General features: G+C 41.3%; 1 protein-coding gene across 2 annotated transcripts; it reads left to right on the top strand.

The window, feature by feature from the left end:
• The first annotated feature begins 1664 nt into the window (after positions 1-1664).
• asap3 (ArfGAP with SH3 domain, ankyrin repeat and PH domain 3) lies at positions 1665-24097 on the top strand. Of its 2 annotated transcripts, none has more exons than XM_075488036.1 (26): positions 1665-2012; positions 5882-5954; positions 8028-8173; positions 9457-9531; positions 10601-10650; positions 11119-11242; positions 12193-12278; positions 12617-12692; positions 13593-13679; positions 13947-14056; positions 14829-14898; positions 15036-15123; positions 15422-15470; positions 17237-17394; positions 17569-17702; positions 17869-17960; positions 18055-18235; positions 19198-19283; positions 19396-19511; positions 19603-19670; positions 20419-20526; positions 20736-20949; positions 21098-21389; positions 21533-21737; positions 21904-22028; positions 22448-24097. In XM_075488036.1, the coding sequence occupies exons 1-26, from the start codon at positions 1887-1889 to the stop codon at positions 22458-22460; spliced, it is 2952 nt and encodes a 983-aa protein (XP_075344151.1). In that variant the 5' UTR covers positions 1665-1886; the 3' UTR covers positions 22461-24097. The 2 variants fall into 2 exon arrangements, with proteins under 2 accessions (XP_075344151.1, XP_075344150.1); XM_075488035.1 differs by having other exon boundaries at positions 21904-22032.
• The last annotated feature ends 549 nt before the right edge of the window (positions 24098-24646 follow it).

The following is a 24646-nucleotide window of genomic DNA, read 5'->3' as shown; positions in this document are numbered from 1 at the left end:
GGAGGGTATTGTTGGGAGACAGCAAGCCCCTGCATTGCATCAGCCCAGACATGCATGCGAAAAATGTGTGCCTGCAAAATGAGCGTGCAGACACACATATGTTGCACAAAAGAAAAGAAAATGCATCCATTCAAGTTGTTTGTTTGTACCCGTTTGTCAGTTTCTCTTTAAATAACCCAGTGTTGATCTCATACATACAAGAATTCAACAGACATACTGAGTGAATGAGAGTCCAGTAAACTGGGTCACCAAGCCTATTTGTGTGGATCTATTTCTTACATGCTTTACTTCCTTATAGAAGGGGATGTTTTTCCAATAATGATTAATAGATTAAAAAGAGAGCTCTGCACCGTTTCCTAAGGACACTTTAGACATGTGTTGAAATGTGCACTGCCGGAATCTGTGGAAACATGCAAGATGTTTGTTTGGATTCCCATGGAATATCCACTTTGTGTTTCCAGAGGAACACGTTTAAAGAACCGCTTCTGTAAACTTCCAGTTAAAAGGCTGTGTACATGAGCATGTGCAACACCACCACGATGTATATAATGCTGTGCCTCTGCACTTTGCTGCACTTATTTGCTAAAAGACCCATGCAACACAAAATGTGTTTGTCCCTCTTTGTGAGAGTAAACACAGCTACACTGTGAGTGCAAACAGCTAGGACACAACATCCATTCTGCGCTACTCACTGAGTTGCAGTTTGAGTAGAAACAGAGAACAAATAAAAAAGCCTTTCACTGCAAAGTGAGTCTAGTTTTCCGCCGATGAATACGATCAAGATAACCTCAAGCCGCCATCAGAGCTGCTTTCCTTTTCATAGTGCAGCTAATGTAGGCAAATATGTGGTTTTGTGGTGAAGGAAGCCAATGTATTTGATGTAGCTTCCTAAAATCACCCATCTGCACTTCATAGTGTATTATATCACTGCTCAACCTGAGGCAAGGTTCAATGATACACCTCTTTTCTTTGAGATGACAGGCTTGACAATGCCAGGCATGCAGGACTTAGGTTGTATATAACTCTTGCAGTTTTTTTTCTTTCCCACCCCTCTGATGCACTGAGTCTTTCACTTTGTCCGATGATTTCAGGAAATGTCAGTGCTGGGGAGGGACTTCAGACATTCTTCCTCAAAAAAGAAAAAGAAAAGAAAAAGTCTCTTTGTGAGATGAAAAGGAAAAAGGAAAAAGCAGAGGCTTTCGGGCTACAGCCAAGAGGTTTAAGGTGCGACGACCCACATGTCCAAACATAAAACTTTTTATTTTGTGCCTCATTTGTGAGGGATTCATTGCATTCTACGTTCAATAAACTTCTATTATGTGTAAAAGCTTAGAGCCTAAGATGAAAACTCCATTTTCATGTATCACACACTTTTAGATAAACTGTTTGGCTACATCTCTACCTCACTGCAACCTTCACTTCATGCATTGAAATTCCTCTCCTTCAGTTTAGGCCATGAATGAGGCATTCTGCATATCCATGGTGACCGCACCGCAGACTCTGTCGAGTTTGCATAGAAATGAGAAGTATTAATGAAAGAGTCGTACAAGGACCCGCATACACTTTTCTCTCCATATAGTGTGCCAAAAAGCACAAACATTCCCACGTGACAGCAGAGTTTGATCCCTCCCTCGTCGGACTCACAATACCGCGCTGGTGCACCTCCACGCGCGCGCATTCGCTGAGTCCACGGTTCAAGCTCACTTTTGGTTTTTGGTAACTCTCCGTCTTAGAAGACGTTGTGTTACAGAACCCACTCTCTTCTTTTTTTCCACTCAAGGAAAGAAGAAATATACTGCCTCTTCCTCAAATGGGAATTATATGCGCGCGTGAAACTTCGGTTCACTTTTCTGCTTTGTGAACGTCGGACCCGTTTCGCTGGAAACATGCCGGAGAGAATAAGCATTTCAGACTTTGTGGTGCTGACAAACGAGGATCTGTCTTCGCCTGGGACTTCCAGTTTTCAGTCCAAAATGAGTGACTGTCGAAACACAGTTTCAACCGTGGAAGAGGTGAGAGAAGTGGCGCGGGGGGTGGGGGTTATGTGAAACTCTCACCTTTTGTGTCTGTTTACCTGTTCACATAGGTTAGCAGTCTATAGGTTTGGCAGGAGACGGGCTTCAAGCACCTGGATAGTAGCCGTTTTTTAAGCTTAGGCAGGATATCAACTTTTTATTCCCTTTCAACAGCAATTTGAAGGTTTATACTCAGTTTTATATTCCGATAATTATTTTTTTCGTTATTTTTGGTGAGAGCTGTTTAGGGTAAACTTGACATCTTTGGCCCTTACGCAGGTGCAAAACCAAATTCTGTGACCCATATCATTTAGTGACCTGAAAGGGAGTCTCAGCAACAACAAATTCTTTTTATTTTTTTGAGGATAATAACGACAATGATAATAATTGTCATTGTTTTTGTATCATCTCTTTCACAGCCTTATACAAACATGGTGGCACAAATGGTCACACATTTTAAGACGTGTAATTTGTGGATTTTGTGGCTCCTCAGATTGTTTGGCTCTACAAAATATCATGAAACACTGCCCATCAAATTCTGGTGAGAGTTTTGTTGCTGGACTAACAGATCTAGCCTATATTCTAAAGTTTTATAACTAACAAAATGCGTGACCTTCTCTGAAAGGATTTGTGTAGCCTAACAGCCTTTAAAGTTTATGGTAATTTCTAAACACCACGGATTTTGGTAACACCTTTCAGGAACAAGTAGTATAGCGAAGATTATGTAATAGCATTTGAAATGTCTGTCTGGGTCACAGTGTACATCTGTAATTTTATTCCCAAAAAGTGTAGTAGCACAAAGAGATGCTGCCAAGTGTTTTATCAGCAAAAAACAAAAGGAAAGCTGGGAGTTCAACATGAAAAGCCTGTGATGTGCTGATTTGGAAAGTCCTCCTGTTAGAACATGTGATTTACAATTATGGTTCTGAGCTGTTTGGTTTGACAGTTAATTACAGTTTTTCACAATTCCAATCAGGCATCTGCATGACCTTGTATCCCGCACATATGTTTGTTTTCTGTGTGAAGTGCAGACTGAATGCACTTGCACAGTGTTTAGGAAATTTAGGCCGGTTAAAAGCGCTCATTCTGATTCATCGTAGACTAGTCTGATTCAGCAGTGGAGGTTACTCAAGGTAATGTAGCATTTGGGGAGTTTACCTGGCGTTGTCCTCAGTCTCGTGGGAGTCGGACTTAGATGGGACACAAACAGAAAACATTCACAGCATTCATGCCAGAAAGAAGCGTGACCTTTTGACAGAACAAAGTAGTGTGTTTGGGATTCTAAGCGTGCACTCGCATGTTTATCGATGTTTGTAAGCTCGCCTCTGAAGGCCAGTTTGTGTTTTTTTTTTTTTTTTTTTTTTTTTTGTTTGAACAGGTTCTTTGGCTCAAGGCTTATTTGAGCTCTGTGTGTGCATTTGTGTTTGTTTGAAATGTCTCCTCCCAAAGCTACTCAGACGAAGGGAAGAAACGAAGGGAGGCTGCCATGAACTGTGCCATAAAACAAATAATAAAAGTCGCACACAAGTCTATCGTTCCTTATCTGTCTGCCTTGTGATGAAACGTTGTGGTTAAGTGTTCTGCTTTAGCCTAAGATGGATTTATGTTGTTGGTTGGTGTCGCATCGGTTCGAATCACCAAGGATTTTTCAACTCAAATTGAGAACCTTGCATAATTCTGCCGAATTCAGGTACACCTTGTCGAAGAGTGTCTCCTCATGTAATGGTTGTTTGATGGCAATATGTCAAGGGGAACACTAAGGATATCTTGGTTTGGATATGCTGATATTGTATCGATATTGAACAGTGGAATCCATATTCCCCACAGTGCAAGGACCGGTAGAAATGGAAGACATTCAACTAAACTGAGACGCAGACTGTGAAATCCAGGCTTTATAAAGACAACACTTTGAGGCAGCTGTCTGATGCATTTATCTTTGGCTTATGTCCTTTTTTTTATGGACACGACACACTGGAAAATGCATAGTTGAAATAGCTATCCGGGGAGCGTCATTATGGAATCCTACACATGTGCACACAGACAAACAGATGTAAGTGCAGCAAACTCTTTATAGATAGATACGGTTATTATGTTTAGTCTGCTCAGCCAGCACTTGCTTGATTAATGGCTAGGGTAATGTGTGGGCATGTGTGTGGTTTAGGGCAGCAAACAAGGACACAGAGACACCATTTAACCCCCACATACACTGAGCTGCTTGTTGCTTATTTGACCTGATTAGAGGCAACGATACAGGAAGATGGAGAGTAATTAGGAAAGATTTTAGGTTCCTATGTAGCTAGAATGGGCTTTAAAAAAAGATTTAACACATTGACATGAAATACTGATGTTTTTCTGTTTTGAAAGCTTGCCATCATCATGCCATGTTAAAAAAAAAGTAAATATTGATCATATTTTCCAGTAAGTAAAAAGATTCTAAAGTATGCTACCAGCATCAGTTTGAGCCAGACACACCCTTGCAGCAGGTATACACAACCCAGCATGTGGGCAGAATTAAGGCCAATTTATACTTTTTGATGCTGACGGTTGCAGAGGCTCTGCAACCGTCAGATCTGCTCTGTGCGCGACCACGCCCCCCCGCGCAGAAGCTCTGCAACCGTCGTCGCGCACCTCAAAAAAATCCTGACAACGCGTCAGACGGTTGCAGACCCGCGCAGACCACCAACGGAAGTGCGCAGACAAAAGCGGCTGTGATTAGTCCTCGGTGTGCCTTTCCGGTTGTCTGTGTGGCTTCCACCTTTGCATTTTCGCCAACTCCAAAAAAAAAAGCTGTTCTTCTTCGATGTCGAGCAACTCCAAATCCATATCTTGCATACACTTTTTCTTTTTTGTAAAAACAAACACTTCCGCCAGCGCCGCCGAAGTTCTCGTCACCGCCCACCGAAATTCTCGCGAGGGGAAACTGCTGTGCGTCCCGAGAAATTCCAGACTGAGGTTGCAGAACCATAACATGAAAAGTTGTTCGCGACCAGAGCAAAGCAACACGTCAAGACGATAGACGCAGAAGTATAATCCGCCCTTTAGTCGGCGAAAAAAAAGGCAGCTTCCCCAATATAAGCACACTTATAGGCGGAGCTTCGATTCTATGGACTGGATTGTTCTTTGACAGCTTGTCATGACAAATGGGCGGGTTGTCTGGATGTCTCTGTTCCCCAGTGCCCAGATTTATTTAAGAGGTTCGACAAATGCAACTTGTGTCATTGACAGCCAAAATAACAGGCAGAAAAACAATGGTGCTGCTACTCCTGTGTCCAGTAAATCACTTTCCATTCACTGACTTTAGTGTCCCAGAGCGCAGGATCCATCCTGCCTGTTGGTTAATGAAGTAAGTTTCAGGGAGGGGACCTGACTGGGAAAGACCTGGGTGTGGAAACATAGTCTCCGTTAAGTCAAATCACTGGCTTATTAAAGTTATTTCTGGTGCCACATTGGTGGAGTGCCACAAGCATACTTAACTGCAACTAGTGGCTCATGTGAGGGGAAAAAAACAGGACGTAGTCAGATTGTTCATATTCAGTTAAGCTACTTGACTGCATTATATCCTTTTGTTTGTTGTATCTCCTCAGCTTAAAAACCCTGTCGCAATCTGAAATGCTACAGACGACAGTCATCACTGACATAATTTTAGGGTTTTCATGACAGTGCAAGACAGACAATTGTCCTCTGGGCAAAACCTGTTTGTCTTAGTCGTATGCTGTGGGAAGATTAAGCAGACACAGTTTCTCAATTGTGTTTCTTATGTTACAGTATTCTGCTTGTTATTTTGCCAACACAGTCAAAAATGGAATTTCCAATTTTTCTTAATATATATTTCACTTGCCTGTCTTTGTATCTATGTGTCATTGCAGTGTCTAGAAATGGATAACACAACTCTTCAGAGGATGAAGAAGATGATCAAATCCATACACTCTTCTGGACTCTGTAAGTGTCAATATGTCACTAATTTTAAGCTTGAAAGTCTCTCCAAAGCAGACCCCATGAAAGAATGCCTCAAATTTGAACTGTTTTCCCAAACTGCAGTTTATGAATGTACTTTTTACATTTACAGATATTGCACTTATGCATTAATAGATTATGTGTTAATTACATATTAAGTGTATTGATGTAATACTTCAGTACATTAGAACGTCTTCAGTAAGAGAACAGTGCATACTTGGTTGCTTGTTTTCAGATAAAGGTCAATTTTTATTATGACAGGATATGTTGTTCAGAGCACGAGGCAGCCTCAGCATAATTCACTGTGCGAGCCTCATCCAGATGACATCATCAAGCTGGACTAGGCAGTGGTGTTCATTAAAGAGGCCCCTTGTTATGGGACAACGGTGCGTGGGATGAATGATTGTGTTTATGTAAAACACAGAGAGCATGGTTTTGTGGTGTCTGCGTTAAGGTAAATGGCATGTGTGGTTTCGGCAACAAGAGTGTGTTCAGTGACCTAGCAGTCCTCTAGGTCAGATTGCTCTCTGAGTTGGTGTGCGTCAAGCAGATCTGTGTAACCGTGTCTTGCCATTAGTCTATCGGATGTGAGCGTTTGCCCAAAAAATGTGCTGGAGAATAGCAGAACCGCATATCATATCCTGAAGTTGTTTTTCTGAACTTGGTTGTGAGCCTGCTTCCCATTTTGAGGATTCAACTCATAGTTTTTAGTAAAAAGTGAGTCACTGAGCCAGCTGCACAGAATAAGGCAACCAGATACAGTCAGCAGCACTACAGCATCTGCAGAGAAGTGCTCCATCATTACTACCATTCTGCTTTCCTCCCTTTTTTCTTCCACTGGATGTAAGTAGAATCATATGGGTAACTTCCAGTAATGTGGCAATGGGAGGCCCATTCCTCACTCACTCATTATGTTTGCAGGACCCCTTAATCAATCCCGATGTTAATCCCTGATGGGCAGTCTGACTCATGACATAAATAGACAGTGGTATAGGCAAGCCTCTCCATGCTGGTCCAATATTCTGATTACTGTGTCCCACATTCACAAACACACACACACACACACACACACACACACACACACACACACACGTGGTGAGATATTCTCTGCTTTCATTTTCTGTTCCCATAAACGCTAAGTACAAGCTTTCTGCCAAGATGCTGTGGCTTGTGAGTCTGTGTGTGTTCTGGCACAGCAGTCAAAGAGTAGAGTTTCTTTGGTGGCATCTGGCAGCTAAAGGTCAGCAGTTAAATCATCCTCAGTGACTCAGCTGTTGGTTGTTTGTGAGTCTTGGGCATTTTGTTGGTTCTAACTCTTTTTTTTTTTTAAATGAATGTGCAGCTACAAGGGTTCACTTTTCCTTCCGCCCCTGGATTTCTTTCCTCTATGCTATACTGTGGGTCTGCAGTTCTTGATTAATTTACACTTTTGCCGTCGTACAGGATGACCTGTTTTTGCTTTTGGACCACTTATCACAACTGTGTCAGTCTATCATCCCTCTATCGTCTGGTTACTGTTTTTTATATTTGTCTTTGAGTGGAAACTGGAGCAGAAGCTTTTTATGCTTATATCGGGTTTTGTGGGTTTAGTCTACAACTGACATACTTTTCATTATTTTCCATTGTTACTGCAAAGAATGCACATAATTATTGACTGAAAATCACAATTTCCTTTTCTTCATTTAAGCCACACGTGGAGCAAAACATTGTTTTGTGCAATCTTGGCCAAAGCGATGCTTATCCTTTTTTTCCATCAGCCTCTTTCCATATGAATTCAATGCACTTGAAACCCACTAAGGTCATGACCTTTGGTAAAGGGACTTATAAGCCAAAGAGAAACATGGGTCTCTATGTGCTTGCCTGTCTCCTGTGTCAAGAGGGGTGTAAACCAGTACTAATTTATCCCACATGTTTGTCTGGTTGAAATATTCCCAAGGCAGCAGGACAAGTCTGTCTGTCTTCTTCAGATTTTCTCCAACTTCTAATTTAAGTGAGTTATTTTTTTGTAGGTCTGCATCAATACTTACAGTCTAATTGTCTAATTGCGTTGCCTTTCAGCCCATGTGGAGAACAAGGAGCTGTATATTGAAGTGTTGGAGAACCTGGGGAATAGCCACCTGACCCAGGACAACAATGAAATCTCCACAGGCTTCCTCAACTTGGCTGTGTTCACCAGAGAGGTCACAGCCCTCTTCAAAAATCTGGTGAGGGCAAAGAAGTGAAGATGAAAATGGGAGGCGAAAGGAGAGAGTTCCTCAAATGAGCTGTCTTTACTAGACGACTCAACCGCATACATGAGGGAATTGGGGGATTTATGATATTCACAATGCAAATCCAAATCATGGTATAATCGGTAAATGCACAATGTGTTGAGGAAAGGGATTTTCAGCAGCTGCATGTTTTGGCCTTTGGCTGGGGCAGTCCGGAAACCCCCCATTGATAGCCGCTCGCTATGCCGATGATAATTCATCCCAGACCTCCATGTGTGAGTCAGCACACGCACACATTCGTCGTACGTCTCACACACTCCCTCTCATGCATCAATCAGGGCCTCGCAACAGAGACCAGGCCTTACAGATGGGAGAAGTAGTCCCAAAACACTAAAAGAAGGGTGATTTAAGGTAGTATATTACAAAATCTGCCTTGTTCTGTTCAACGTGCATATGAGCAAACATGTATTGACAGATTCTGTTATGTGTTGACACTGGGAGTTTCTCGGTTTCAGAACACCATGTATTATCTATTAGTTACCTCAATTTTTGGATGCCAACCAAAACAATCCCGCTGGTCTCCGGCCCACTGTGTCAATATCGGAAGGTTAGCTCTCCTGCCAGATCATGGAAGTGGTTAGACATTATTTATGGAAGGAGCAGAGAGCAGCTTGGTTTTAATTCACCAGAAACCATGGAAAGACAGCTGAAACTTTAACAAGTAGATTTAGTAAATTTGTAAAATGGTCAGCTGGAGACGCATGGAAAGGATTAACCCTGTATGCAGCAGGGCTGCGTGCCAAAATAATCATGCAATTTACTTACATGGGGGGAAATCGGTGGTATTAATGTATTACTGTAAAGTACAACCTGTTGGTTGTTTTGTGATTCATTCTTCCAACATCCACTAATGAGTTAACGTCATCTCCATTTAAATCTGGAATTGATCTCGGCTCAGTAACTGTAGAAAAACAATTCATTACCGTGATTGCATCATGAGGCCACATGGTGTCCAAGAATGGTAGTGGTGCAATTTATGACTCACACGTAAAAAAAAATTACTGCATCACCATGTTTTTGGGTTGTTCATTCCAATTCCCAGAAATGCAAGTCTACTGTGAGATACCGTAAGCGTGCAGAACCGTGTATTTGTATGTATGTATGTGTGTGTGTATGTGCGTTTAAATGCTCATTCTTAAGTTGATGAGGACCATCTGTGATGTTATGTGGGATGTTTTGTATTTTTTCACTCATCGCTGTTTTCCTTCATGCTCTAGGTGCAAAACCTCAACAACATCATGGCATTTCCTCTGGAAAATGTACTGAAGCCTGAACTCCGAGACAGCAGATTAGTGAGTCGGGATTTTATCACAAATTGATTATTTACTGATGAGACTACTGCTCGCTGAACTGGTGTTTCATTATGAATCACTTGTTTGATTGTAGAAAATATCTGCCTTTGAGGGAAAATCCATCCTATTTGACATTTGAAAATAATCTCTGAGATACTGTTCAGTTGTTTAAAGTTATATCTGTTCATGGACTGATTGGCCTAAGGGCCCAGAGAGTAAGGGATCACCAGATCTTTGCCTGCAGTCTATTCCAGAAAGAAACACTAAAACAGTGTAAAGACACAGAGAGGTTGTAAATAAATGTAAAGTAAACTGTAAAGATATGCAGACAATAATGAAACATATGGAAGCTTCAGAATTGGAGACAGTGAATGGAGACACTTCACATGATATGGCCTTGTGGTCTGTGGTTGCTGTTGTTTCTTACTCCCTGATTATCATGCTTCTTTTTGAGGGCCTTTTTCACTTCTGCACCAAGGAGACAATTATTTCACAATCTTTCCCTGAGCTCAGCTGAGTTTGAATATTTAATTCACGAAGAGAGATGTACTGTGATTATTATTTTTTTAATATTGACAGTTGATATTGAAAAACATACTCAACATACTTATTATACTACCCACAATGATTGAAATACAACAATCTAGAGTCTGTTTTATGGGGGGGGGGTTCCTTTTTAGGAAGTTAACGCTGTCTGTGAGTGTTGTAGTCACTGCTTAACTTCTGAATATATTGGATAATGTGAGGTTATTTATGCAGATTAGGTAAGATTGAGTAAGACCCAGTTATGCTCCAGTACTGAACTTATCTGTCTCGCTCAGTACTTGGTCTTTTGATTTGAGTAATAACAGGCTAATGCTTTTGTAAACTCTTGTCGCTGCCCTGTCTTGAAACAGCTGACTCCACATCTGAATATTACTTCATTATAACTGTGAGGGATGGTGAAGTGCCTCTGAAATCTTATTAAGCCAGATACTTCACGAGTTAACATAACACAAGTAATTATGTCTCTTCTCTTCTCTTCTCTTCTCTTCTCTTCTCTTCTCTTCTCTTCTCTTCTCTTTCGCAGGAGCTCAAGAAACACATGGAGAAGAGTTGGAAGGATTACGACATAAAATTGTAATTAAACATTGCTCTCTACATACAGCTGCTTATTATGAGGTTGTAGCAGTGTTTTGCACCTTTAAGTCTCAAAATGGGATAAAACAGGTGTAATTGCTTTCAGAGAAGCAGTTTTTCTAACTGTGTGTGTGAGTCACAGAAGCTGGTCTAGCAGCAAAAGTTGAGAGGATAATACTTCATCTCTCGTGGCCATTCTCCATTAGACTGCTGTGAAATATAGCTGAGGCACTTGCACTCTACAGCTATCATTTGATCTTCTGACTATGGTTTAAAGTGTTCTGTAATGTTGTAAACAGATTACTGCGCTCCCTTATTAACTTTCATTGAACTTCTGAGATCTAAAAATGCTATGATAGAAAGCTCACTGCAAAGACGGATAATTGTGACACACACTATGCATGTAAATGGATTAGAATAGCCTTCTTGTTGTCCTTGTTTATTGACTTTCTTGTGCCCACCCATCAGGGGGAAGCAGGAGAAGGAGAGGAAGGAAAAGACCAAGCAGCTGGGCCTGATCAGGTTAGAGGGACCAGATGGAGGGGAAGACATGGAGAGAGAGCGAAGGATCTTCCAGCTGCAAATGTGTGAGGTGGGGGATTAGTGCCAGTCATAATACCAAATCCCAGACACTTTTTGCATACTTGCAGTCAGCTTTATTTAGTTCACATGGGTGGTCTGCCTTGTGGATACCATATTCCATCTATGCTTGACTGGATGCCCATCGCCATTTTCTTTTGTGGCTCTCCAGAAATTATGTCAAAAAGTAAAATATGAATTTAATTGAATAAATCTTGGAAGAATTCCAGTAGAGATTAATCATAGCCATTCGAAAATTTTACATTTTATAGCTGAAAAAATGTTTTAAGATCTGTAGTTTCCTTCCAACCAAGTTTTGGGAAACTGCAGAGAAATGCACCGAAGGTGATGTTACATACAGGTGGTGTATGTCACAGCAGAGTAATTTGGTGCACGTCTAGCTGGAGAAAACCCTGAGGAAAAAAAAGTGTTCCAATCCTGACCGAGACCAGCTGTTGAGACCAAAGGGAGAAGCAGAGAAAATGGAGTTTCCACTTGTTGCAAGCCATCCCAAACCATTAGTCTCTGTCGCTGTTTCTTTCTCCCCCACATGCATACAAATGCTCAGTAAAACACACAGAACCTTGCATGAATATGCACAGAAGAAAAACACTTTGCTGAGCTGTTTCAGCTGCAGACAGACAGATGGATTCAGACTGTGTTTAATGGTGCAAAGAAATGTAGTCACTCCTTCCACACAGAGCTTAAATTTGTGGGTTTTTTGTTCTGTTTGTGTGATGCCTCTTTCCACTCTCAACGTTCAAAGTTCAACCAGAGCGTTGAAATAACACAAAATATGCTACAAAGTATGCAGCCACACACTAAAAACATGCTCAGAATAGAATATTAAAAGTGTATGATGAATTTAACATTTTGAATCTCATTTTCATTCAGGTTTAATGTTTTTGTGCCTCAGTCTGCAAGTCTGAAGCCGTTCTGAATCATTTGTGTTTATGCTTTTAGTATCTATTGAAGATCCAGGAGCTGAAGGTGCGTCAGGGTCCTGATCTGCTCCAGAGCCTCATCAAATATTTCCAGGCCCAACTCAGGTCAGTCTCAGCCAACAGTACCTTCTATGTCACAAAGCCATTTTGTGCTCTGTGTGAAAAAGAAGAAGAAGAAGAAAAGTTCTTCCTGGCATAAAAAACATGTGGATTTGATATCCACCTTTGGTTCCTGTCTTGTTTTCTCTTTGGTTAATGCTTTTCACAATCTCTTATTGTTGTTGTTAACCATTTACCCATTTTATTCATGTTAAGATTTTTTTTTTATGTGGGAACAGAGCTGCTTATACAGCTTCAGCATGTGATGTTTTTGTTGGTGAGGACAGGGATGTTTGAACGAACCTACCATCATGACTCAGCATTTGTCCTTTTTCCGATCTCAGTTTCTTTCAGGACGGACTGAAAGCTGCAGAGAATCTCACTCCCTTCATTGAGAAACTTGCTTGTTCGATTCACACGGTAAACGTCAACCGCAAAAGGTTTTTCCTAGTCATGATTAAGAGGTCAGAACAGTGTTTTCTCTGTACATTGTCCTGATTATCTCCAACTGATGCTATCACAGGATGCCTACACATGCTCATTCCATAAATATTTATGTTATCTTAGTCCCAATCCACCCAGCCCACACATACACACATCCACTTTTTCTGCTCCCAGTTCCTATGATTGTCATATCTTGCTTAGTCTGAAATATACAACAATACTCTTTCTTCCTTCATGTCACTACAACCCAAACCTCAGGCCTTTTCCCCAACTGTAATAACCCCAAGGTGTGAACCCACAGGCAGAAAGGGTTCTTACAGTTTTTCCCCCTAAATGCCTCCCCTTGTTTCCAAAAGACGGAGCTGAAAGATTCCTTCATTTTCATACTTTCCTTAGTGCAAACCTAATTCTCCAACCACTAGTCTCCAGTCTTGTTTCCACTCAGCACAACATTTGCCTTATTCCCTTCTCTGGGTAGAGCACTGGAGAACGACTGTTAAGTGTGATACAGTTAGAGGTTTTTCAGGTTCTTCATGGGCAGAACACAAACCCGCTCAGACATGCCAGAACTCAGCCTCAAGAAGGAAATTAAGGTCAAGTCTGTGTTATGATTCCCAGTAAAATTGCTAAAATATTTCAGTTAAACCAGCTGATGCTGCATGTGAGAATGGTCACTCTTAACTTAAAAAACTAGACTTCTTAAGACTAAACACCCAAAGTTGAGCTCTAGTTTGCATTGTTTTATTTCCACACCAAGAACAGATAAAAACATTGTATATGACCTAATGAACATTGGAGAGCATATAACACGTTAACCCTAGTCCATGCAACTAATTTGATGTTTTATTTTACAACTTTTTATGGTGCTTGTTGTAGATGCGTCTTGAGCAGGACGAGGAGGTTAAACAACTCACTCAGTTGAGGGACTCACTCAGATTACTCCTGCAGGTTGAGGGGAAAGAGGTATGTGTATTTCTAATATCTCAAAATTCCGGCCTTGACATATACCAAAGGCACGTTGAGTTTGTGCTTCTTCAATGCATAAGCAAAGTTCTGTAAAACGTCCAGTGACAGATGGTTTTGTTTTCAAGTTGATCTAACTACTCTGACCAGCCACAGTTGTTCCGTGTTGTTTAAAAAAAAAAGTCAGAATCTGCAGAGGCGCTTTGATGCTTTTGAAGTAATGTGCCAACTTTATTCCCTAAATATTTATCCCTGTTTGTATCCCAGGAGTACCTGAACAGAAAAAACTCAGGCAACGGGTATAACATCCACCAGCCACAGGGAAACAAAAAGTATGGAACAGAAAAATCTGGCTTCCTGCTCAAGAAGAGTGATGGGTGAGTAAAAGCGTCAGCTTATAAGAAGCAGTTGCAACAAGATCTGTCTTTTTTTTTTCTGTGCTGTTTGATTGTTGAGGGTGATGGCAAAATACATGGAAGCAGTAAAATGGGAAGAGGTTTGTCAAAGAAAGCTTTCTTTTTTTAACTACCTACCTATGTATTTTAACATTTCAAACTGATAAACAAGTTATAAGAGACAGAGGTGATCATAACCAGCTGCTGAAGAATAAGCAAGCACAGCATGAAAAGGGTAGGGCAAACTCAGACTTTGTCTGCCCCAGCTGCTCCTCATTATTGTGAGATGAAGATTCAAGCAGGGGCCCCTCCTTTGGAACTTTCTAACAGATGGGTTAACTGAGCGAATCCAACTTTTGCATCATCCACTCACACAAAAACACACACACTAAACTAGATTACTGTATGATAAGAGTGGGGGATGTGCTTCTGTTGGGCGAATGGGAGACAGGAGGAGAGTGAACTCTCCTTAGGCAATTGACGGAAAACAGGACACATTGTCAGCCATTTTACTTGATTCTGTCAAGATGATGAATACAGCAGTAAAGTACTGCAAAAAGTAATCAAATGGGAGAGCACTGTTTTATTTAGCACTTGGATTACCATTACTCAAGCCAAGGGTACATTGTAACAATTGTTTCAGTTCACAGTGGTCTGTAAACAAATCACCCAGGGAGATGTGTTCCATAAGTATTATAATTTCTGCTTTTTCTCAATAATAAGATACCTCTTTTTATTGACATTGATCTTGCAGCCTAAGAAAGGTTTGGCAGAAGAGGAAGTGTGGCGTCAAATTTGGATGCCTGACCATTTCCCACAGTACGGTGAGGACTTGTGATTATTATTTGCTTCGTGGTTTACACTTTGTCCATGCAAATAATAACATAGAAGTGAATCTGTATTGCTCAAATTCTGTCCAAATCCCGTGATACACGGTGATAAAGATCACATTTGTTTTCAGATCAATCGGCCGCCAGCCAAGTTGAACCTCCTGACCTGTCAGGTGCGGCCGAACCCAGAGGACAAGAGGACCTTTGACCTGATCACTCGTAGGTTCACCTTTAACCTTTTTATCCTTAAACTTTGCCCGAGACAAATTACAATTAATGACTTACGACGGTCATCTTCAGAGCAGCTTTATGGAAGCTTACTCATTTGGTCTCCACAATAACCAGCATTCTTTATGGTTAATATATAGTTTTCTTTTATTGTTCTTTTATTGTTGGATTGTTGTTATTTCTGCCATCCTGCTATCTTTTAAACTTTCGACACTCCATCTTTAACTTGTGTTTTCTTTTTTCCAAGATTTGCCAACAATATGTAATCACCATTTTCCCTTCTTTATAGATAATCGGACGTATCATTTCCAGGCTGAAGACGAACAGGAATGTGTGAGGTAAACACTGATATTTCCGTGGGCTGCATTTTGGCTTTAACCCATTGGCACCTAAAGCACCTGCAAAAAAGGCTGCTCAATGCCTAAGCCAGTTTTTAGAAAAGGTCCCCAATGCCTGAGGGTTTTTTTTTTAACTAAAAACAATTATTATTATTAGTAGTAGTAGTTGTAGGCACAACTTCAGCTACATTACTGGCCATGATAGAGACGTCATTGCAAAATAATAATATCAGCAATAATAATGAATGATAAAAAAAAAACCCTGCAATATATCTTGCATTGTGCAGTTATACTACTGTATACTTCAGTGACACGACTTCTAAAACATCATAGTTATCATAGTTGTCATACTGCAGTAATTCGCACCGGACTCTTTTTTTTTTTTTACATAAAGGCAACGCCACTCAAATAAGAATGAGAAGTCGTCAGAATGAAGCGCAAGAATAAATAATTACCTCCAGATCATGTCGAAACGATCTCGTGCCATCACTCGGGCTACATTTGTCTGATACAGCCACTTGCTCTGCCTCCAGTAATCCCGGCGAGTTGGTAGTTTGATTATTCCAAAAGTTAGGCAGAGACCGATGAAAGATTTCATCTCCTGCTTTGACACGGGGCTCCACTTCGAGTTGAGTGGTGTGTGGCCACGCGCCTGATCCGCATATAAGTTTGTCTGTGTCACCAACATATCCTAAACTTCATCAGTGAAAATATGCGAGAACACATCTAAAGGACTTGCATCTTCAGATATTGGCACCTTCAGCCCCGGTGTACGAGTAAACTTTTGTTGACGTCGGGGGCGAAATCCAGCGGACTGCCAGTCTACTTGAAAGCCAAAAAATTCCTCGTCCTCGTCCTCATCCTCTCCAAACAAATACCAATTATTGTGCATTACATGCGTCTTGAAAATAATAATAAATGAACAATGTTGCGCTACGCAACAACCGGCGTTAGGGACAATGTTGCGCTACGCAACAACCGGCGTTAGGGACAATGTTGCGCTTCGCAACATCCGGCGTCAATGGGTTAATGACTTATCAACTCACATTTTTTACTGTAAAGCAAGTTGTGACAAGTCCTTGCAATTTCATATGTAAGCTGTAGCCTGTTTAGGATGAAAAAAGCCTTGCAGGGTTCACAACGACACAGCCGAGACTGCAATAAAAAAAATTAGATTGGATCAGTTTTTATCAAGTAGGAAAATGTTGTACTTTGTAGTCCAGAGCAAGCAAAGCTAACAATGTACAGAAAAAGGAGAGAAATTGAAGAATGCAGAAAGAAAAATCTGTCCTCTCTGACCTCCTGGCCCATCTCGTTCGGGGTGGGACTTTCTCACCACAGACGGTAAGCAAAGGGATCTTTATATGTGTTGTGATGTGGTTTCAGATGGGGGTGCATCTGTCCCCTGCCCTTCCCTTGTGAGTGGGCCTCCAGGGGGATTCTTTGATGTGATATGTTCTGTGAGTTTAGGGGCAAAGAAAGATGAAAATGGTTTGTAAGGAAAAGTACTGAACCATCAAAAATGACAGATGTATGACTCAGTATGAGTCTTAGAATGAGTGAAGCTGTGAAAAAGGGAGAGTGATGGTGACCTATCATTAAACACAGAAAACACATGCGCGGCACATGTTTCAAAACATTTGAGCCTTTGGAGAAAGAATCATTTGCTTCTTTATGGTGTCACTCATCGTATGAGCTATTACAAAATGTGGCAGATGGCTAACATGTGGAGACTATTTTTCATGTATGTGTAACTGTACTTTCAGTTGGGTGTCAGTGCTGCAGAATAGTAAGGAGGAGGCCCTAAACACAGCATTGGGAGGAGATCAACAGGATAGCGGGCTTCAGGAGCTTTCCCAATCCATTATTGCTGAACTTCGACACATGCCGGGCAATGAGGCGTGTGCGGACTGTGGGGCTCCAGGTCAGCCAGTCATTGCTGATGATGATTTTAAAACTATATGTGAAAATACATCAGAACATTAAAAACGTTGATTCAAGTCTCCTTATTTGTTCTTCATAAACGTCAGCATTTATCAGATCAGGCTGTGGTTTTTAAAAGATCGGTTTTGTTCTTTTTCTGTCATGGTTATTTCAGACCCAACGTGGCTGTCCACCAACCTGGGCATCCTGACATGTATAGAATGCTCTGGGATCCACAGAGATCTGGGTGTCCATTACTCCAGGATTCAGTCACTCACTCTTGACCTTCTGAGCACCTCCGAACTACTGGTACTAAATAAAGACATGGAAACACACATTGCAAACAAAAACAGACACAGTCCGTGTGGAATTTCTGTTGTAGGGATCTCTTAATTGGAGACATTACGTAACTGTCTGCCTTTCATTGACATACCTTCATGTCACATCTTTGTGGCTGCTTTGTGTGTCACTCCAGTTGGCTGTCAGCATTGGCAACACCAGATTCAATGACATCATGGAGGCAGGCCTTCCAAACGACTCAATCAAACCCTTGCCACAAAGTGACATGTGAGTTCCTGATTTCTTTTGAATCAGTCTAATTGTTTGAAATGCATACTTTGAATAAATGTTTTATTTATCTGAATGTTTCCTGAACGACCAGGAATGCCAGGAAGGAGTACATAGTGGCAAAGTACGCCGAACGTCGATACGTGCTTCGTAGAGAAGAAGCAAATCCGGGTCGGCTGTACGATGCCGTGAGGAGCCGCGACCTTACTTCGCTGCTGCAGCTCTATGCTGAGGGAGCAGACCTGGCCAAGCCACTCACACTCCCTGAGGGACAGGTAAAGATGATTTACAGCCACAAGTGCATTTGAGAAACTACATTTCTGCCTGAGAAGTGGCCTGGTTTTGGATTTGGGGTTGTAATGAACCCATTATATCCTGTGACAAATTTAAACTCCAACACTCCCACAGATGTCTTGGATTTAGCGTGAATGACAGCAACATCCTGACAGGGCCACCCCCTCCAGTTTGTTTGAAGCTCCACATGCTTTTGCGAGATCTTTCAAAAGTTTGTGAAGTGTTCCTTTTACTTTCAAGCTGCGGCAGAGGTTGCCAAAAATAAAGTAAAAAAACTCATTCAACTGTTAGAAAATGTCATACAGGACTGCAGGACTTGTGTGGACAGTTACAGTATGTGATGTTTTATATGTGTTCATCATTCACGTGGGCGGTTAGTTGGAGGCACTCCCATCTCTTTTTGCCTCTAATCTACCTTTTTCCTCCCCCTTTTCTTTCCTCATCCTCTCATCTTGTTCTCCCCTCCCGCTCGTCCCTTTCTAACCCGTCATCTTCTTGTCTTTAATCACACTCTAACCTCCTGTCAGGCACTTCCTGGTCAGCTTTAACAGTGTATGTAGTGTGCTTTTCTCCACTTTGTGTGTGTGATTATTTGTTTGTGTTGGTTGGCTTTCATTTATTTTTTCAGCTTTTAGGTCAGAGCTCATGTCTCCAGAGAGCAAATGAGACGGGCTTATTGAATTACACCAGCACCTCTGCCCCTCCTTTTGCATTTCACATAAACAGATCATCCTCGAAGCTTAAGGAATGTTTTCGCTTTTTAACGTATAGAAAAAGGGTTACACAGTAAGATCCCAAATAGAAATCATTTTCAGTCAACGACAGTACTGACAGTTAATTTGCTGTAACTCCAAAAAAATTTATGTTTTTTACACTTTCTTTTTAGTTTCTCTTTAAGGGTTAATAATTTGCCCTCATTTGTCTTCTTTTCTTCCTCTTTAAGGGGATCAAAGAGACCGCTCTCCATTTTGCTGTGCGTCTGGAGGAGAGAAGCTCTCTGGCGCTGGTGGATTTCCTTTGTCAGAACAGGTCAGACAAGTGGCATGATTCGTTAACTTCTTTTTGCAAACACTGTTGGGTTGCTTGGCCCACTTCTGTAAAATTTAACACCATCTGTCTTTGCCATATGTTCATTGTGCAGCAACTGCCTGGAGAAGAGAACAGCAGAAGGGAACACAGCTCTTCACTACAGTGTCCTGTATCACAAACCTGAATCTCTCAAGTTGCTGCTCAAAGCAAAGGCAACCCTTCACACAGGTAACTTTCACTCTGTTAATTGTAATTCTTTATTCAACAATGGTAAGTAAAAAAAAAAAAAAATATTCATCTTTTTTTCTTTGCTCTGTAGTGAATTCAAGTGGAGAAACGGCTTTAGATATCGCCAAGAGGCTTCAGCACACACACTGCATCGAACTGGTGAGACTTTGTGTTCCCCTCAACTTTTATAAGCTTTTATTCAAATACTCAAGAACACACACTGTCAGGAAGCTTGTTCAATTGAGGAAATGAGTTGCAATAAAGAAATACCTCCCAGAATGCCACTCCAGAAACAAAACAACACATCTTCCTCTGTTGGAAATCCTACCTTGAAATAATTCCCTGTGCAGTCCAGCCCAGCAAAGGACTCACCCCCAGGACAAGACATCCTATCCTTATCAGGCCCCAATGTGTATCATTTATCAGCTGGTTTTATTTTCTTACCGGCCATCTGTCCGGCTAAATCAGACCTGCCTTATGCAATATCCTGTTTGATTGAGAACAACCTCATTTTACATGATGTTGAGTATAAATAAAATAAAAAGGAAAGGGTAGAAAAAGAATGCACAACTGCTACAAAAATTCCCCTATTTTTCTTTTCTTTTTTTTATGTCATTTTTGGATTGTTTATCTTAGACTTGCCAGTAGTTAGTTCTAATCTGTAACAAAAAACTGCTATCCAGCTGAAGCTTAGAAGCAGAAATAGGAGAGGAACTGCAATCAAAGTAGCATAGCAGTAGAAATAAATAAGATTTGATGGAGTCAAGTGGGGCTTAGTTTTATAACTACAAACTACAGATTTGGATGGCTGATTCCAGTCATTACAGGCACATGTGTATTAGTGGAAAAAGATCATGTGCATGCTGAAGATTGTGCCCACCTGTCTGTGTGTGTGTGTGTGTTTTAGTTGGAGTTGGCCCAGAGTGGGAAGTTTAACTCTCAGATCCATGTGGAGTTTATGTGGGAGACACATTCTCAGGAGTTCTATGACAGTGAGGATGACCTGGATGAAAGGGTATATAACACACACACACACACACACACACACACACACACACACACACACACACACACATCACTCTCTTTACTGACTTTGTCTTTCAGCCAAAGAGGCCTGTTGGAACTTTGTAAAAGTATGTTAGTGGGGTTTTAATCAATGTGGAAGAACAGATCAAAGTGAAAACTGTAGAAATGAGCATTAAGATCATTTTCACTTGTCTTCAGGGGAGCCCATTGCCCAAAAACCGTTCTCCATTATCGAATGGAAGCGGGAGTTCTTCTTTTGTCCGCTGGAGTGGGAGTGTTGGAAGTAATTCAGGTGGCAGGCCTTGCCAGACTTACGAGAATCTAGACTTTCTGTATGGAAATCCTCCAGCTAATAGTGCCCCCTCTGGATCATCAATGCCGCCACCACTGCCGGCTAAATCCATCCAAAAAGGTAAGCTACTGTTTTTAGCGTTAATTAGCCTTAATGCTAGCTCAGACAACAACTATGAATTGTTTATTTTAGCTCTGAGCAGCTTGATTCATGTTTTTTGTAATTGCTTACACATTGTTGCTCTTGGTCTTTGTGTTTACCTTCACAGGTCGCTCAGACCCCCAAATATCAGTCTCAACATCGGAAGGAAACCTCCCTTCACGACGCTGCTCTAACCCCATCTCCCACTCATCCAGTCCTCAGACACAATCGAAATCCAGTGCTTCTTCACCCAATACAGAGAACCAAGGCCAGAGCATGAGACCCCCTAGGTCCCCACATGGAGCAGGGGGTCTCCACAGGTCACAGAGGCAGACCTGGGACGGCCAGCCTAGTACTAGTTATGGATCTCAAAGTAGTTTTACACCAGCATCCTCTCAGAATCACATAGGACCAGTCAGGTGAGGAAAAGCTTAACATATATGTTGCTTTAATGCTGCACAAATGAAAGTTATCATTAACTTCACTCGAGTGAATGTATTCACAAATAATTCCACATTATAAATCGGGGCAGTTTAAAGTTTCTTTCTGTGTCGCTTTCCAGTTCAGAAAAGACTACGTCTTACCGTCGCACCAGCAGTGGAGGGGGCAGCCAGGGAAAGTGTGGTGCTTTGTCTGCGAGCTGTGTGGGCAGCCAGGAGGAATTGTACTGCAGTTTAGTGGGGAATAGTCCGATCCCAGCTCCTGCTCCAGCCCCTTCATCCTCACCTACAGTGACTTGTGTTCCACGACCCCGCAGGAACGCCATGGTACAAACTCATAGAAACCTTTGGGTTGTATTCAGCCTGCAGTGCTCAGTCTTCAGTCTAAGGCCTAGTGGACAAAAAGGAGAAAAAAAAGGAGTCTTGAGAGATTTCACAGTCAGTATGAATTTGCTACTGGCACACTGTGAATTATATGACTTGTCTCCTCCAGGTTTCTGGCAGCAGGCCACAGAAGCGTGTCAAGGCTTTGGTGGACTGCAGAGCAGTCAGCTCCGAGCAGCTCGCTTTTTTCAAAGATGAAGTCATTGTGGTCACGGCCACTAATGACCCCCACTGGTGGGTGAGTGTAACTACAATTTGTTTTCCCTTTTCTTTTCATAACAGCCCCTTTTCCACAGAGTAGCAATTTCCATTTGTACTCCTAAAGTCAATTATATCATTGATTGTATTCAATATCGGCCCCTTGTTTAATTACTTGTACTCTGTGGTGAACTGTGATTAGAGATGTCAGACACTAATCGCTGTTAATGACAGCTCATGAGGCAGCTGTTTTGTTGGCATTGCTGTCTGCTGAGAACAGTGTTCATGTCGTAGACATTACTAGTTTGGTTCCACTGTAGAATTTTGTAAATTAAGAAATGACAGGAAGTCACAGTAGCACACAGTATTGTACACAGGGAGTGATTTCACACATATCCATTGACTTTCCTTATGTGCTCACATTATAAACATCGCATTTCACCTTCTCTTAACAGGTTGGCCACATAGAGGGGGAACCATCCCGAAGTGGAACATTTCCTGTTAACTATGTACACAAGCTAACAGACTGAGAGGGGACCGCACCTCGGAATCGTGGAAATTTATCAACAGGAGAGGACTGTTTTATTCCTGGATGTAACTCAAACTAGTGGGTTTGAGTAAACTGAGAATATTTCCCCGTGATTTTCTACAAGTCTAAGAGACACCTGAAGATGTAAATGGCCTGCTTAGGGGTTTACTTCTTTTAAACATTTACTCAGCAACAGTGAAACTGAAAGCTTTCATCTGTTGTTGTAAACCTTGGACCACAATCCAAAGGGTACAAAGGTAAAGCATCGTGGGCGCCATATAATCAGCTCTAATGTCCATTTAACCATAATCCCATATTAACGTAGCAGATATTTAATTTTCCGATATCAATCAAGGACTTTAACGTAGAGGGGTCAAAAAAAAAACCTTTTAGGCACTTTAAACTCTAGAAGAATCTTCTAAAGAGTCAGCAGAGCTGTAAATGTTTTCTTAGCCAGCTGCTGAACTGGGATGTAGCTGGTTGTTAGTCAGAATGGAAAATATCTGGTCTTTGAGATTGCAGTATACTGAGACTTATAGAGTTCAAACCTGCCAGTGTCTGCTGCCACCTGCCCTGGGACGTGCCTGCCAGTCTGCCTCCTTACAGAACGCCAGGCGTCTGTGCAACCCAAGGAGAGAGCGGAAACTTTGGCTCAGTCTTCATAGTCTGAGCATAGCTCACCGGCTGCAGAGAGAGTGGAGGATCCAGTTTTTTCTGGCTCCAGGCATCAGTCTCCGAAGAACCTGGAATAACAACGGTATGAGGGGGAAAAAAAGACTCTATTCTACCAGGAAATGGCACTTAAAGAGGGCTTCTTAGTAACAGCTTCCCACCACAGTAATTTGTACAGTGAACACAAGCTTAGTCACTGTAGGCCTGCATGTTTTATTTCAGATATACACAAGTACACTTAGTGTATTCAGGGGCCTTTTGTGAGAGAAAGTATGTGTTTTCCCCCACTTTGATATCAGAACCAAATACTCAAATATAACACATTTCACTGTTGTTACACTCAGTTTGTTGTACATAGCTGTTTCAATAATTTTTCAACGTCAGTATAAAAGACAGTGTTACTTTTTGTTTACAATTTCATGTCCTTTGATTTGATATCACATGTTCTCTACTTTATGTTGTCGAAATGGTTGTTTAAGACGTTACAGAAGGGAACGAACAGAGTTTGTGTTCAAAGGATCCCGTCTCACTCAACAGAAGAAACAAAAACGTGCATAACAGTGAAGAGCAGGTTTACTTCCTTGCAGTCATGTGATAAGTTTAAACAAACCGGTAAGTTGTCAGTTTGGCCGTTGCTGTTTTCTGTTAACATTTTCTGGTTATTGTGTTGATGATTAAACAAGGAAATCATGGGACAGGCGGGTTAGCAGATGTGCGAGGCAGCAGACGACTGTGTCAGACTACAACTGCGAGTAGGAACTCTGTGGACTGTAAATAAATCGACTCATTTTAGCGAGTGTATTTGTAACATACACATTAAACGGTTTTTAATAAAGTGCTAAGCTGTAAATGAAGTAAGATATTTGTAGAACTGGCATGAAAGTAAAATGTATACAAACCAAAAGAGATTCAGTCCTTGACACTCGTTTCAGAATGTGCTACATATATGTCAAACTTGTGATTTCTGCACATCTGTAATGCATAGTGTATTAAACATAAAAGTGGTCAAATGTAACCTTTGGACGTTTATCAAATGGATTAAAATGTAAAAACCATAATGTAAAATGCTGTAATGATTTTAATTGTGAGGTATATGCTATTATGGTACATCCCATAATACATCATCTAAAAACCTCGACTCATTTATGATGTTAACATACTGTCAGTCTGGTATCAGACCAAGAAAAAATGGATCAAAAAAGGGTCAGAAAAATTTTGCACTTGTACAATGATGTTCACATGTGTAACAAAGTTTTGAAGTTGTAAAAATAGTTTCTGTATGTGTAAAACTAAATCCGACGGACACAAATTCCCCACCTTCAAGTGCGAACCTGAAGTTACAAATTTACAAAACTCAAGTTACAAGTACCGGTACGAATTTTGACCCTGTTTGAGTGAATAGCCAATCAGCACGTTGCTTACCGACTTGCCAATCAACCAACCATCCATCCAA

The sequence above is a fragment of the Odontesthes bonariensis genome, chromosome 17, assembly GCF_027942865.1.
Source record: "Odontesthes bonariensis isolate fOdoBon6 chromosome 17, fOdoBon6.hap1, whole genome shotgun sequence".
NCBI classification, from domain to species: domain Eukaryota; kingdom Metazoa; phylum Chordata; class Actinopteri; order Atheriniformes; family Atherinopsidae; genus Odontesthes; species Odontesthes bonariensis.
Note: the sequence above shows the minus strand (reverse complement) of the source record. Positions and strands in the feature narration are given on the sequence as shown.

Bases quoted from the DNA above. Each gene is read 5' to 3' on its own strand.
- asap3 (XM_075488035.1), top strand. From the start codon at position 1,887: ATGCCGGAGAGAATAAGCATTTCAGACTTTGTGGTGCTGACAAACGAG. The intron at 2,013-5,881 runs GTGAGAGAAGTG...GTGTCATTGCAG, and splicing joins CAGTTTCAACCGTGGAAGAG to TGTCTAGAAATGGATAACAC. The intron at 5,955-8,027 runs GTAAGTGTCAAT...GTTGCCTTTCAG, and splicing joins CATACACTCTTCTGGACTCT to CCCATGTGGAGAACAAGGAG.